The following is a 16302-nucleotide window of genomic DNA, read 5'->3' as shown; positions in this document are numbered from 1 at the left end:
GTAGTCTGACTTATCTTCAGCCAAGGAAGTTTACACCTGGCTCCTGAAGTTTTAGGCTTCTGCCTCCATGGCCAGCAGAGCTTAAGGTGCTCTGGCTTGCATGGACATGTCCAGCAGGGACGTGCCCCTGCACACCCTTACCCTTGCAGCGGGGTAAAACTAAACTGGAACTAACTGGTTCCCACCCTTCCTGCAGAAGTAGGAGTAAACCACTCCCCTACAGAGGGTGAGGGGGGGGAGGGGTTAGAATGGAATTGTAAGTTCCATTCTATATAATATAGCTCTGCCGTGTTTTCTGCCACCTGCTGGTGAAACAGGCATATTACATGAACATAACAGTTCAAAAAGATTAGGAATGCACAGTGTATAGGACCTGGAGGGAAATACATAAGATAACGTTTTGTTAGCCCAATAAAGACAATAGCAGGGTGCAGGATTGGTAACACCACTCTGGCGTGTTACACTAGATATCCCCTTAGTCATTTTTTTTTTCTAAAATAACCCTAATTTGATAATCTTTATGGGTACTTGTCACAGATGAAGTTAGCAGAATAGCTGGAACATTAAATAAACGAGCGACTGGCTTGATCCCAAACTAAGGAGCTTATAGGTGAGCCCTATAAAACCCTAAGAGCTCTCCCTGACTGCTATGCACATGCAAGGGTCTGTATGGTAGACGATTGGATGCCCGCGTACCTAATACTGTGTGACACTTGAAAACCCTATAATAGTGAGGGGACACGACCACCAGCTCCCTGCACTTAATACAGACGGAGTCAGGGTCACCTAGAATCAAGCCAGCAAGGAAACACAATAAAGTAAATGACTATCTGAACAAACAGCAGAAGCAGCCTCCAGCAGTGAACACCTCATCCAGGAAGTAGTATAAACCGCAAAGTGAGGCAGTATGGGAGGGATTATAAAGGAAGACAATTGGTCAAAATAAGTGACACCTGGCAGAAGGAAAGGAGATGAGAAAGTGAAACCAAAACAAAGAACACCATGCAAGAGGTAGAGAAGAACGTCTGCCAGATCTTCTCACAGAACTGTGGTGACAGTACTGTAGTCCACCCATGCCAGTTATTACTTTAGTTTCCTGCCTTTGAACTTGCTTAAGCTCTGCTGTGTTTCTTGTGCACAAAATTGTACACCATGCTCCATGTGCTGCCTGACTTGTGATTTGTAAAGTGGCAGTATTATGTTCTCACCCAATGCATCCATGCCCCTTTTGATGCAACCCATAATCTTATTGGCCTTGTATGTATCTTCAATAACCACCCTCTGTTTTCTATCACTAAGCCAGTGCTTGCCCACATACAGACATTTTCCCCCAGTCCAAGGATTCTTATTTATGGACTAACCTTTCATTTGGCACAGTATCAGGTGGTATGAGGGTGTTTGTATGGAGGAGCAGGAAAGTGAGGCAGTTGGAGGGGTTACAGTTAAAAGGCAAGTTAGAGGGAAGAGGCTAGCCTTGATATGACACACCCAACAGTGGAATGAAAGGAGGGACTAGAACAGTTTATAAAGAAAGGTGTAAGGTAATAAATATCCAAAAACCTCTTAACTGTATGTATACTAGGGTGGCCACTTGATTAACCCCAAAAACCACAACTCAGCTACAGTAAGCCCCATTCTTGCAGTAATGGTGCCGTACAATAAAAAAAAGGGGTAGAGGAAAACCTTAAAGGACACTGACAGGCCCAATAAGCATATTTAGGTATATATTATGACAGTACAGGTCATCTAAAGTGTATTAAAAGCATATAAGTATACCCCCTGTCCACCAACTGAAGTTTTATAACCTGGTTGAATCGTCTTCTTTCTGCCCAAGGGGCAGCGTTTCATCTCCACTTCTGCCCAGCCAGCCGCCCCCAACTGCCGTTTTGAAGCGCCGCCCAGCTAATCAATATTCACTTTGCTGGGCGGCTACTACTGTCCCCCGACTTCACAAGATCCGGCGCAATGCCCAATACAATACTATGGGCATCGGCCTCCGTCTCATCTTCAGCACTAGTATTAACCCCTTCTGAGGTGTAAGAGAGCAGCGCTCTGAAGCGCTGCTCTGAACAGTGCCCGGCACATGCGCATAACGCACAAGCTGTGGCGCTTCAAAACGGCAGTTAGGGGCGGCTGGCTGGGCAGAAGTGGAGATGAAACGCCGCCCCTTGGGCAGAATGAAGACGATTCAACCAGGTTATAAAACTTCAGTTTACTGTATTTATAAGGTGGACAGGGGGTATACTTATATGCTTTTAATACACTTTAGAAGACCTGTACTGTCATATATATACCTAAATATGCTTATTTGGCCTGTCAGTGTCCCTTTAGGTTGAGCTGCTCTTGGGCCCTGAGTACTTCTCTCACCCTCAGTCATGACATTGGCTGACTCTAGTAACTGACTGGGCATGGAAGAAAGTCTTAGTCAGTCATTTTGAAGATGTAGCGCACTCTGAGACAGTGTAATTCTGCTGTCTGAGTGTGGAGCAATAGAAAATATGGACACCCAATCGTCTGTCCAAGCCTGGAATTAGATGGAGGACAAGGAGCCTGGCCACCCTAAGCCTGACCAATAAAATTGTTGAACTGTAATTATTAATGTCTGAGGACAACTATGACATAGTGGGAATAACTGAGATATGGCTGGATGATAGCTATGTCTGGGTGGTTAACTTAAACAGTTAAAGTATGCTTAGAAGGGACTGCAGAAAATGGAAAGGGCTAGCGGTTTGCCTTATGTAAAGTCCTGTCAAAAGCCGTCATCTCGGGAAGATGGGGAGTGGGGAGTGGGTAGTGTGGATGATGAACATGCGGAATCACTGTGGGTAGAAATGCATGGTGAGAAAACAATAATCAAATATTGATAGGGGTTTGTTACAAGCCACCTAATATGTTGTAACAGTTGTAATGCCTGTAGGTTAGGGACAAACAAGGACAGTAAGTCCTAAACTATAACCCACCCCGCTTTCCATACCTGCTTGCAGTATAAGCCTTAAATGGCAGAACCGCAACTGGATGACGGTTCCTACTCTAATTAATGTGCAGAGACGGACAAGCACAAACAGACAAACAACACAACAGCAGCGACGTACGTAAATGGGTCAGAACCAGATGAGCAATGAGGTACCAAAAGTGAGAGCCAAAGGAAGGCCAAGAGGCAAGCCAGAGCGTGAGATATCAAAAAGCAATCAGGAACAGGAACCAAGAACAAGCTAGTGAGCCCAAAGACTAACACTGGCAATAGTTCCCTGACAATAGGGGATTTGAACAGAGAGTCCCCGACCAGAACCTGATTGGTCCCGTGACCTGACTCTCCATAAATCAGACACAAACCAAAGAGGTGATAGGGCAGATGGGCTGTCATGGGATTATAGATTATATAGAAACCCAATAAACTAATAACCAATAAAATATAATCAGACACATTGACACAGAAATAATTTGCATATTGTGCCCCCATCTGACAGCCAAACACGATACCAGCAACAGCCCGTGTTTAAAGGTGCATTAAATTATTCTGCATAGCCATTAACATGAAGACAGATTAAACTGCAGTCTTCATTATTAAATGAAAGGCAGCTGCTGGCCTCGTGGTTCTTTACTGCAGCATGGCTGCAACCTGCCTACAGCAAGGCCGCTCTGTGTGGCCTTTCCCTAAGACCTCTTGCACACAACCTTATGGCTTTTTCAGTATTTTGCGGTCCGCAAAAAACAGATCCTCAAAAATACGGATGACGACCGAGTGCATTCAGTTTTTTTGCGGAACGGAACAGCTGGCCCCTGATAGAACAGTACTATCCTTATCCGTTATGTGGACAATAATAGGACATGTCTGTCTTTGAACGGAACAGAAAAACGGAAAATACGGAAATGGAAGGCCTACGGAGTACCTTTTTTTGTGGATTCATTGAAATGAATGGGTCCGTATACGGAACTCAAAAACCAGAACGGAAACGGAAAAAAAAAACCGTTCGTGTGCAAGAGGCCTAAGGCAGAATAACCTGGGTATACCTGATTTATAGTGTCTTGGCGAACTTCGCTGAATCAAATTTTTCAAAACGTCGCTCATCTCTACTAATAATTCTCGATTGTCGATATCATAATTCCTTTCCGCAGAGGAAAATTTTCTAGGAAAGAAAGCACATGGCTTTAGATTAGTCAAGGAAGATGACCCCTGAGACAATATCGCACCCATTCCAATCTCTAAAGCATCCACCTCAATAATGAATTGTTTGGTGACATCTGGTTGAATAAGTACTGTAGCACAAATACTTTCTTTCAGAGCTTCAAAAGCAGACAGTGCATCAGGGGACCAATGAATAAAATCTGCCCCTTTCCTGGTTAAAGAAGTTGTTCGGGTCAGAGCTGAACCCAGACATACCCATATTTTCACCCAGGCAGCCTGCCCTGACAATAGCATCGGAGCAGTTCATGCTCCAATGCTCTCCTTTGCCCTGTGCTCCTTTGCCCTGTGGCTGAATCGCGCAGGGGAAAAGGCATTTTGTGGAGTTCCGGTGATGTTACCTGGGCTTTACTTCGGGCTGCCAGGCGGAGGCTTCCGCCCGAAGTGAGCCTGGTGGCCTGGTGGCGTCCACCGGCACTGATGAGCAGGTTTAGCTCTGCCCTAGCCTGTAATAGCAGTCACATGCCCCATACATTCTAGTACATTCTTACATAACTACCTGTTTAAAATATAATGTTGAATGTAAATTTGCTAGGACTATTCTGTTATTAGAAGAACTTCTCACCTTTGAACAGTTCCTTTATTTAGAAAGCTCTCCTGAAAATAAACCTGATCACAAGGTGTCACACTACTGGTATCCCCAATGATCAGTTATAATCTGTGGATGAATCAGCAGCAAATGCTCGATTTACCTCTAGTGATCTATATAGCTGTTTATGAGGCTCATAGATGGGGTCCTGAATATGGGACCCTCATCTGTTAACTTGACATTCACTATAAGGCATTTTAAAGATCCTCACATTTATTAACATTGGGAGAGTGAGCCCATCTGTGGCTTCTTTAGTATGTTCTCTCTTTTGCGTGGCACTACTGTAGCTGCAGGAATTACACAGGTTTTACTCACCTACACCCAGCAAAATGATGGTGCAGAGGGTTGTAAATGAAATATAATTACTAATGAGAACAGCTTCTCTGAGTCTGTAGCAGTATTATCCACAGCTTGCAGCCACCACCAGAGGGAGCTTATTACTTTATTTGATTTATACTGTATGTTGAACTCAATAGTAATACAGTATTCAGTAAGCCTCAAAGCTGTCGCTAGTGGTGATTAAAGGCAGCCAGAAGGTTATCTCTCTCATTAAAGATATAGGAAGGGAGGGGGGAGAGGGAGTTATTATTACCCTTATGCCAGTTTTCTGGCATTCAAAAGTTGCAAAACTTGATTTTGTGACTTTTTAAATGAAATGGTGACTTTTTTAACCTCAACAGGCATTTTTATGACGCTCTTGCCAGGTTTCCTTAAAGGGAGTGGGGCCATCTGCTCTGGCACATTTATCATTATTTACACCATAAACTAGCACATGGACTGCCAGAGGAGGCATTTCATTTATGACGTGGCCAGCACCTCATCATAATTGCCTTCTCCAGTAGCGCAGGCCTTGTCAAGACCAGCATAGCACACACTGGTCTTGATAAATCATGACCATTGTTATATAAGAAATGAATCCACTTAGAATTGTTGGACCGAAGATTCGCCTGGTGTTAAAAGCTGGACACTTTAAGCGTAGAGATTCAAAACACAGGGAAATGTATCAAGAGTGTAAATGAATCTAGCTTACTTCCCTACAACAACCAATCAGATTCCACTTTTTATTTTTCAGAGCTTCTTTGTAAATTGAAAAGGATCAATCTGACTGGTTGCTATGGGCAACTAAGCCAGTTTTTCTTTGCACCATTCTTGACAAATGTCCCTCATTAACTGTTTCTTATATATTTTTTCTTATATAGGTTAATGGTTCCATGGTTCTCAACATCATAAACTCATTTATCAGCTTCATTGGATTAATACTGGCTTCCTTAGATATGTACATAGTTACGGAACAATGTCATCAACATTTTCAGTCTGAAATAAGATGTACAGTATTTGTAAGTATATTAATAATACATGTAATGATACAGGGTTCCCTCTAGTTACAATATTAATTGTTACTTGAATCATCATTGCAAAGACCAGTACTCTATGGAACACTAGTAACTGATTCCAAAGACCAGGCTTATTTTTCTGGTCTGTTTTAGGGGGAACTTGTGCAATTTTTTTTATAGAAAGAGATAAAGTTGCTACTTTTTTCATTTGCGCAATTTTTTCATGCGCATACCAATGAGACAAGTCTTAGTGAATAGGAACCTGTCTTACAAGAAAACACCTACTAGAGGTCAGACTTAAACCAAATATGATTAAAGGGTTTCTACCACTTTGTTTTCACATAATTAGCTTTCAGACACTAGCGATCCGCTAGTGTCTGCTCTCCCAAACAATCCTAATATAACTGTTTATTGTCCTGCCGTTTCGCCAAAAATCAAACTTATATAGATATGCTAATGAGCCTCTAGGTGCTATGGGGGCGTCATTAGCACCTAGAGGCTCGGTCTACCTTCACAAAATGCCGCCGCCCAGCGCGTCCCTCCAGCCCGCCCATCTCCTCCGGAATGCGATCAAGCGGACGAATTCTCGCGCATGCGCCGTGCGCGTCTGTATTCGGCGCATGCGCAGTGAATGTCTGACACTTCCCTGCTCAGACAGCTCCACTGCGCCTGCGCCGATGACGTCATAGTGCTCCGAGGAACAGGCGCAGTGGAGATGTCTGTTCAGGGAAGCGGTCAGACATTCACTGCACATGCGCCGAATACAGACGCGCACGGCGCATGCGCGAGAATTCGTCCGCTTGATCGCATTCCAGAGGAGATGGGCGGGCTGGAGGGACGCGCTGGGCGGCGGCATTTTGTGAAGGTAGACCGAGCCTCTAGGTGCTAATGACGCCCCCATAGCACCTAGAGGCTCATTAGCATATCTATATAAGTTCGATTTTTAGCGAAACGGCTGCACAATAAACAGTTATATTAGGATTGTTTGGGAGAGCAGACACTAGCGGATCGCTAGTGTCTGAAAGCTAATTATGTGAAAATGAAGTGGTAGAAACCCATTAAGCTGATTTATTAAGAAATCATAAATTTGGATATCGGAGATTTTTTCATTTTTGTTTTTCTTCCCTGTTTTTTACACGGAGCCATAACTTTTTTTATTTTTCCATTCACATAGTCGTATAAGGGCTTGTTTTTTCGGGATAAGTTGTACTTTTTACTGCCACTATTTAATATGGGATACAATTTAGTGAGAAAAAAATCCATTTTAGAGTGTGTGTGTGTGACTTTTTAATCAAATTTTATTAAATTGTTTTTGGTAAGAGAAGCAATGAAAAATGGTGAATCAGCCATTTTGATACTTTTTCCGTTACACCAGTCACCATATGGGATAAATATATTTTAATATTTTTTTATTCTTGGGAAGGGTGGTGATTAGAACGAATTACTGGCATCCCCAATCGCCGCACAGTTTTAACCCAGAAGTGCACATTATGTTTTTTTGGTATTTAGATATTAGGCTTATATGACTGCAATTGGCATTATTGCCAGTCACTGACTTTACCCATAGACCTCTGCTGTTTCAAACAGCAGAGGACCTGCCAGAAATGTTGCCAGCGGCACACATGGGCGGGCACCATGTTTAAAGAACCTCCCAGCACTGTGCATGTACAGCACTGGGAGCCTAAGGGTTGAAGACAGCTTTTCAAACACGCCAGTCTTTTTTTTTTTTACTCCTAAACAAAGGTGAGCTTAATAAAATGTGCCCATGGAGTTATCCTCACCTGGTGTCCAAGGAGAAAATTTGCACAGGTCATGGCTGGTACAGCAGACATGACACCCTAAACTACAGTTCAGGGTAAGCCACACAATTAAACAGGCAGACAGAGGTAACCAAACTCACTTTGACTTTACTGCAAAGAGGTGCACTAACTTAGGCTACTTTCACACTAGCATTTTTTGTGGATCCGTCATGGATCTGCAAAAACGCTTCAGTTACAATAATACAACCGCACGCATCCATCATGAACGGATCCGGTTGTATTATGTCTTCTATAGCCATGATGGATCTGTCTTGAACTCCATTGAAAGTCAATGGGGACGGATCCGTTTTCTATTGTGCCAGATTGTCAGAGAAAACGGATCCGTCCCCATTGACTTACATTGGTGCCAGGACGGATACATTTGGCTCGCTTTGCCAGGTGGACAGCAAAACGCTGCAGGCAGCGTTTTGGTGTCCACCTCCAGAGCAGAATCGTGACTGAACGGAGGCAAAACTGCCGCATTCTCAGAGGATCCTTTTACATTCAGAATGCATTAGGGAAAAACTGATCCGCTTTTGGACGCTTGTGAGAGCCCTGAATTAATCTCACAAACGGAAAGCCAAACGCCAGTGTGAAGTAGACTTACAGGTTGTTGCTACAAACAGCAGCAGTTTAATATATCTCCACAAATAGAGGACAAAATAACCTAACATTATCTTACAAATTTGATGGCAGCTTTTCGCCGATGGTTTGGAGACTAGTAATCCAGACACAGAGTTTACTCTGGTACCAGCTGCCTACGCACCATACTAACAGGCTTGCTTTTTTGGCTGAACTGTTACTTTAGAGATGACCCCACAACAGGGACTGTGTTGTGGACCAAATGTACAGTGCATGACCAAGATGTTGCTTCTCAGTCCTCCTGTCACAGTAGCTACAGCATATGTCACATTGTCACATGTCTATTTTATCTGCTCCCTACAGCAGCTACACCTGCTAGTGGTGTCACTTCTACAGCTCTCTTGGAGCCCCCCTCAATTTAAACTGGAACACTGGCAATAAATTGTGCATTGTTTAAACTACACATAGTAAACTACACATAGTCAACCACATTATTTTTTATGGTGGTTACTACCACCTCCTACAAACTCATCCTGCAACAAGAATATCAGACATGTAATACCATAATGTGCTGTAGAGTGGTTCTACTACCAGGCATGCTCAACCTGCGGCCCTAAAACTACAACTCCCAGCATGCCCGAACAGCCTAAAGCTATCAGCCTATAGCACGGCATTGTGGGAGTTATAGTTTTACAACAGCTGGAGGGCCGCAGGTTGAGCATGCCTGTACTAGACAATCAATGCAAGCACTTCAATATGCAAGTGTTTCAACAGAATGAATGTGTATACTGATCAGGAGGCTCTCTCAGCCGATCACATGTATTGCAAATCAGTATCACCAGTGTCTGTGGCATTGTATGTTAGATGTACTGTAGTTTCAAGTTACAGTGGCCCAGTAAAATCATTGTATGCTGAAAATATTGTCAACTGAGGTCACTATTTACTTGAACTACAAATTCAATAGTTTTCAGATGGATGATTGTTCAGCCGGCAGCTATCTTTCCCCACTTCCCCATACACATTCATGTTTGATTTGACCAAACATGTGCAGTGACCAGGATCGGGTTCACTGACAGTGCAGTGGCCAGGTCAGGTGGATAATATATCCTGTATTTGTTGTGATGCCAGCGTGCACAGGGTACTATCCCAGGGCCCTTCCAAGGTGTTATTACGCACGTCCCAGATTAGGAATGCCAGAGTGGTGTAATGGCCTATAATGTCTCTGTAGGATAGTGATAATTGTGTCACAATGTCTCCTACCTGGAGGCGGTTGGACTCCTGGCTCACTTGCAATAAGTTTGAGTGTAATGATAGTAGGAGTAATAGAGGGATTTTGCAGAAGAAATTATGTCCAGACCTTTAGATGAAGTTCAAACTTTTCTTTACTTGAGGTAACTTTTATCCAAGCAGTATACAGCTTTGATCTCTTGGTCCCAGCAGGTTTTGGCAATCATTGGCAGAAAAGAGTCCTTCTGCTTTAAATGTGGAGCTTGCAGGATAAAACGTCTGCTTGGTAGCTCTGTAACTATGGCAGGATTAGCTTCTGTACTTATCTGTACTTCTGCTGTATGGGGACAGACCAGCTGAGGAGGAATAGGCTTCTCCTAGGTCTCTGGACTTATCTCACAGATGCTTTCTCAGGGGATGCTTTCTTCCTGGAACTCTGGAGGTTGTCTGTAGTTTCTGCTTTCCTCATCCAGCTAAGCTGAAGGTGCTCAAGCTAGGTATATTGCCAAGTCTCAGCCGAGACTAGGTCCTTGCTGTCTTCCCTATGCAGAGGAGCTCCACACACACACACACACCCTACCCCTAGCAGGGGGTGGGCTACACTCCTCTCTAACTTCCTTCTCCACCCATGCTGCAGGATGTGGTACCAGCCCACCTCTCCACAGAGAGGGAGCTAAGCTGGAATAATCCATTCCAGCTTAGATACACTAAACTGTAAGCTTGTACCTGCCAATGTGTTGCTGCCACCTACTGGTAACCAGGCAAATTACATGAACAATTGATTTTAATATGGTTTTGTATGCACATTTGTGGAGGATATAATATATATGATATATGATGACAGTATAAAGGCTTTTAGAAGAAGGTAGCAAGGTAGAGGCGTGTAGTAACATAATTCTGGGGTGTTACACATGCATGTGTATTCAATGCAGGGAGCGAAAAAAGCCACTGTCGGACACTTCTGGCGGTGGCTTATTCCCCAGGAAAACAAAAGGATTGGGCCAAAATATTCAATTTGTCAGATCCTCCCTTGAGGAACATCTACTATGTTGTCTGGCAACTTATTTTGAGTTACTGATATCCTTCTTTCCCCCTACACATTAGACTGTTGGACAAGCCTCCCATTCTGAGAGGGTTTGGCCAACAACAATTAGTTTAGGAACCACTATAATCAAGGGATTATATAGAATCCAGAAGACCCTATAGCAAAAATAAAATGCTCCCCTTTTCCCTCTGAATAAGCAGCATAACTCTCTTGGAGATTCTTAACCCTCCTTTAGTAACCTTGCAGATGGAAAATGCTTATAGCATGTTCTAAATACAATGGGGCATATTTATGAAACAGTTTAACAGCTAAGCAATCTTTTTTGCCCATAGCCGCAAATCAAAACATAACTTTCATTTTGTATTCTGCTCTTGTAAAATGAAAGCTATGATTGCTTCCTATGGGCAGCAAAGGCAATTTATTTATTTTTTAGACTGTGTTCCTAAATCAATAAGTCCAGCATTGGTACCCTGTTAAATCATAGGATGACTAAATTTAATGAGAAATATAGAGATAAACATAAACAAAACTCTACATAATCAATCCGAGGGGAGAGGCCAGGATACAGTCAGATGCACTGGGTAAGTGGTGGGGAAATAAATCCCTAGCAATGATACCCTAAACTGGTCCTCTGCCCAAGGACGTCTCCTGACGGTGGGGACGCCCTGTCCACGTACCTAATCTCAACCTCCTGGCTGTCTCTGGTAAAGTGATGGGTGGAGAGAGATAGGTATCCGAGTGGTACCCTAACGGATGACTAGCACAATATCAAAAAAGACTAAAAGGTGTCCACTGTATATTGCCCTCGTGACAAATCGCCAGGAGGTACAGGGTCCACCTAGAGGATAAAATACACAGACAGACACACGCACATATAGACACAAATACAATAACACCGACGCGTTTCACCCACAGCAGTGGGATCATCAGGGGGTGATACGGGGTAGGTATCGTGAGGACAAGAAGCCCGTGACAATAACTATAGCAGGCCCAGTCCAATGATAAATCCGTAAATAAATGCGTTAAAGGATATACACATATAACGCGACAACAGACCCAAAATTGATAAATAATTGCCAAATGGCAGACTACATACGGTCACTCGGCGGCACAATTGGTGGAGTCAGCCGACTAGATGCAAAGTGCAAATCTGCGATTAACGAGGGCTCAGGGTCACATGAGGATAAATTGTGAAGATGCTCATAAAGGGGCATAAAGGATAATGCATGGTGCCGCCGTCAATGTGAGAAGATGAGTCTGAGCCTCAGACTCATCTTCTCACATTGACGGCGGCACCATGCATCCTCTGGCGGGTAGCCCTACACCTTAGGAGCTATGAGCTGTGGTATTGTATCCCTGGAGTGCTTATCAGCTAGGTAGGTTCGGGGTGATTATCCTTTATGCCCCTTTATGAGCATCTTCCACAATTTATCCTCATGTGACCCTGAGCCCTCATTAATCTCAGATTTGCACTTTGCATCTAGTCGGCTGACTCCACAATTGTGCCGCGAGTGACCGTATGTAGTCTGCCATTTGGCAATTATTTATCAATTTTGGGTCTGTTGTCGCGTTATATGTGTATATCCTTTAACCATTTATTTACAGCATTTATCATTGGACTGGGCCTGCTATAGTTATTGTCACAGGCTTCTTGTCCTCACGATACCTACCCCGTATCACCCCCTGATGATCCCACTGCTGTGGGTGAAACGCGTCGGGTACGTAGGTCATCTTTTGTTATTGTATTTGTGTCTCTATGTGCGTGTGTCTGTCTGTATTTATCCTCTAGGTGGACCCTGTACCTCCTGGCGATTTGTCACGAGGGCAATATACAGTGGACACCTTTTAGTCTTTTTTGATATTGTGCTAGTCATCCGTTAGGGTACCACTTGGATACCTATCTCTCTCCACCCGTCACTTTACCAGGGACAGCCAGGAGGTTGAGATTAGGTACGTGGACAGGGCGTCCCCACCATCAGGAGACGTCCCTGGGCAGAGGACCAGTTTAGGGTATCAGTGCTAGGGATTTATTTCCCCACCACTTACCCAGTGCATCTGACTGTATCCTGGCCTCTCCCCTCGGATTGATTATGTAGAGTTTTGTTTGAGTTTATGTCTATATTTCTCATTAAATTTAGTCATCCTATGATTTAACAGGGTACCAATGCTGGACTTATTGACTTCAATACAATTACTCTGATTTGGTATAATATTGGTATCATTCTTGCTGGACTTTTTGTGTTCCTAAATCTGCCTCATGTGTCAGAAACAGAAGTAATTACATTGATAAGTCTGCCCCAAATGGTTGGGGTCTGTGTGGGGTCTGAGGGATATGTATGACATACTGATTTTCACAATCCCCACAGGCTCTGCATAATGCAGTATATAAAATTTGCCTCAACAAATTTTTTTTTTTATTTCTATGAAAAGTGCCTCAACAGGCTATGCACCTTCGTTCTTTTTTTTCTATTGTTGTCATATTTAAAAATGATGTGTTGAAGAACACCTAAAATATGTTATATTCATCAATTTTTTTCCCATCAAATTAATTATGCTTTCAGGGGGGAATGGCAACTGCTTCCATTCTTCTGGTCAGTGATTTCCTCTTGCTGTTGATTTTCATATATTCTGCTGTCCTTGGAGGGCGCTCTATGAAACATGTGCCAAGTATTCCTCAGGTAAAGCATGCTCAGATTTCATGTGATATTTAACTCATTGATTCAACAACCAAAATGGCAGCATGGGGATCTGAACTCCGCTGCAGGGGAACCACTTGGCAGCTATCTTTGGGAGTAGTCTCTTTTCAAGTGACTGGTGGACCACAGGGGTCAAGAGACATCAAAGGATCAGTCAAAATGTAGTCACGGACAAGCCAAGGTCAGGACAGACACCTCAGGGTCAGAACGGGGATCAGTCAGAGGTCATGTCAGGCAGCAAAGGGTCAAATCCCAGAAACAGGAAGAAGTCAGTACAGAGGCAGATGAAACTGCACACCATTGCAGAATACTAGCAAAATAGAATCTGTTGATCCCATAAGGTTAGCCAGCCTTTGGCTGGGAAGAATAGGGTGCACTTGCTTTCCCTTTATGAGCCAATAGGAGCATGCCATTGCACAGGCAGAGAGTGGCCTTGCTGGTAAGAAGCAGGCTGCAGCTTGTGTGGTGGGATGGAGTTACTCCAGTGGCTAAGCTAGCCATGAAGGAGGAGAAAGAGGCCAGTGGGTCTAGACCTCTGGAACCCAGAAGCGTTGGAGCAGGTGAGCAGAGGGGTGGTGGCGACAAGCAGCCACAATAAAAATATTTAATATAACAATGAAGATGGGATCTCAGAAAGACCAGGTAAAAGCTCCATTTATGAAGCCTGAAGAATTTTTGGAAGATGGCTTCAAACATCAGACAACCTAAGTTGGAGTTGACTTTGAAGCCAAATACTAACAACAAAAATTACAATGCTATTAAAAGTGGATTGATAAATATTCTGTATAGCCAGAATGTGGTGGTTCCTAAGAATCATTTCTGCTGATGGGCCTTAAGGTGCCCATACACATTAAATAGCTGTCGGCCAAATGCTTTATCAGCTATTTTTCACAACTCCTCCATACAATATAGCCTGATCCTTCCCACCAGCTGGTCCCACCAAAATCACTGGGTTTGGCTAAACTTTATTAAATGTATATGGGAGTCTTTAGAAACCTCAGTCTGACACTGGCACGAGCAGTGGAATTTTTATGACATGCATCTTTCGCTATCCTACATTTCAGTCATAATTAAATTCATTTTATCATTTTCAGGCATGTTAGGCATCAGGAGTGTGATATCTTCAATCAACCAGAGCTTAAATGGTCTAGATGGTCCAAGGGTTTTACCGATTACAGAAAATCTAACTGCATAAGAATACATTGTATTGTACCCAAAGCTAATTGCTGAAAAATAGGATCAAATTTACAAGACATCACTAAAAAAAGGCCACACAAGTGATACAAGGGCAGGTTAAAATACCAGTTCCCAGTTGGTTGTAGACAAGTCACAATGCAGAAGGATACACAGACGCTTGTCTATACTTAGTATCCTGAATGCATAAGGTGCCAACATGTAGTGCACCATGTTGGCTACCAACCTATTACTCATGTCCATACTATTAGATCACTTGATCACAAGACCGTTCTGCAAGATGAAATTATTGTCCAAATTATTAACTTATCTACAATGTTATATTACGTTGATTTAAATAACTCTTGAATATACAATAGAACAATTCCCAGAAGGAAACATGGTAGGCAATTACCCAGCCAATACCAGATACATAGTCCCAATTCACACTGCACCAGATAAGGGTTGATAAATTTGTCAAGGATGTTGCACATTTCTCACTTCTCCTCTCTGAGAGGAGCCACACCATTTTCTCTATAACTGTTTACCAGGCTTAAAGATGGGGCTTCCATACTGGACTCTGATGGGCCACCAAATACAACATATAAAGGGGCTTTCCAGGCTCCTGTTATTGATAACCTATTCTCAGGATAGATCATTACTATCTGATTGGTGAGGGTCCGACACTCCACATCCACACTGATCAGCTGAATGGGAGATGACCTGCTATGACCCATCATGGCCACTAGACTGTCTACACCAGGGATGCTCATCCTGCGGTCCTTCAGCTGTTGCAAAACTTCAACTCCCAGCATGCCCTAATAGCTGTAGGTTGGCCAGGCATACTGGGAGGTGTAGTTTTGCAACAACTGGAGGGCTGCAGGTTAGGCATCCCTGGTCTACACAGTCTGCTTCTTGCTCCATTCAAGATCTAGTTCTAGCACCGTGAACAGCTGATCTGCGGGGGTGCAGGGTAATGACCTTTCCTGATTATAGATCATCAATATCAGGAACCTGGAAAACTCCTTTAATAATTGTCTACACGGTCCTCCTTCCTGTCAACTACTGTGATGAGATAAATGTTCAAACCACCTAAGATCCTCACCCCTGGCCACAGTGCAACCATCAACAGGGCAGGTGGGTGGGCAGCTCACTGCCTACGAAGATCTTGCTTAAATCAGGTACAGACCCCTTCCTAAACAGATTTCCCTGACCAACAGTCCCCACCTCTCTTCTTGTAGGCCCCTCCTGCTGAGCTGACTTCTGCCTCCCCGCTCTTTCTCCTCCTTACTATTTCTGCCTTAGGGTACTTTCACACTAGCGTTTTTCTTTTCCGGTATAGAGTTCCGTCACAGGAGCTCTATACCGGAAAGAACTGATCATTTTTTATCCCCGTGCATTCTGAATGGAGAGCAATTCACAAATCCCCATGCATTCTGAATGGAGAGCAATTCACAAATGCTTTCAGACACATCCAGATCGGCGGATCCGGCAGGCAGTTCCGACAATGGAACTGCTTGCCGGATCACACTGCCGCAAGTGTGAAAGTAGCCTTACCCCACTCACACCTAATCCTCTGCTCAGCTGTGGCCTGCTCCAGCCCTGATTTACTCAATGATACAAGGGCAGGTTAAAATATTAGTTATCAACAGGATACAATCAATCCAAAGTAAT

General features: G+C 43.5%; 1 protein-coding gene across 1 annotated transcript in view; it reads left to right on the top strand.

Annotated features, from left to right (window-relative positions):
- LOC121003060 (membrane-spanning 4-domains subfamily A member 12-like) overlaps positions 1-14683 on the top strand; it is a 65610-nt gene extending 50927 nt beyond the window's left edge. Inside the window, exons 5-7 of the mRNA XM_040434616.1 lie at positions 5972-6109; positions 13321-13437; positions 14550-14683. Of these exons, the coding sequence (XP_040290550.1) occupies positions 5972-6109; positions 13321-13437; positions 14550-14558 (264 nt within the window). The 3' untranslated portion in view covers positions 14559-14683. The remainder of the gene's footprint in view (positions 1-5971; positions 6110-13320; positions 13438-14549) is intronic.
- The last annotated feature ends 1619 nt before the right edge of the window (positions 14684-16302 follow it).

The sequence above is a fragment of the Bufo bufo genome, chromosome 6 (genome assembly GCF_905171765.1).
Source record: "Bufo bufo chromosome 6, aBufBuf1.1, whole genome shotgun sequence".
Classification (NCBI taxonomy): Eukaryota; Metazoa; Chordata; class Amphibia; order Anura; family Bufonidae; genus Bufo; species Bufo bufo.
The sequence above is the reverse complement of the archived record's forward strand: the minus strand, read 5'-3'. Positions and strand labels throughout refer to the sequence as shown.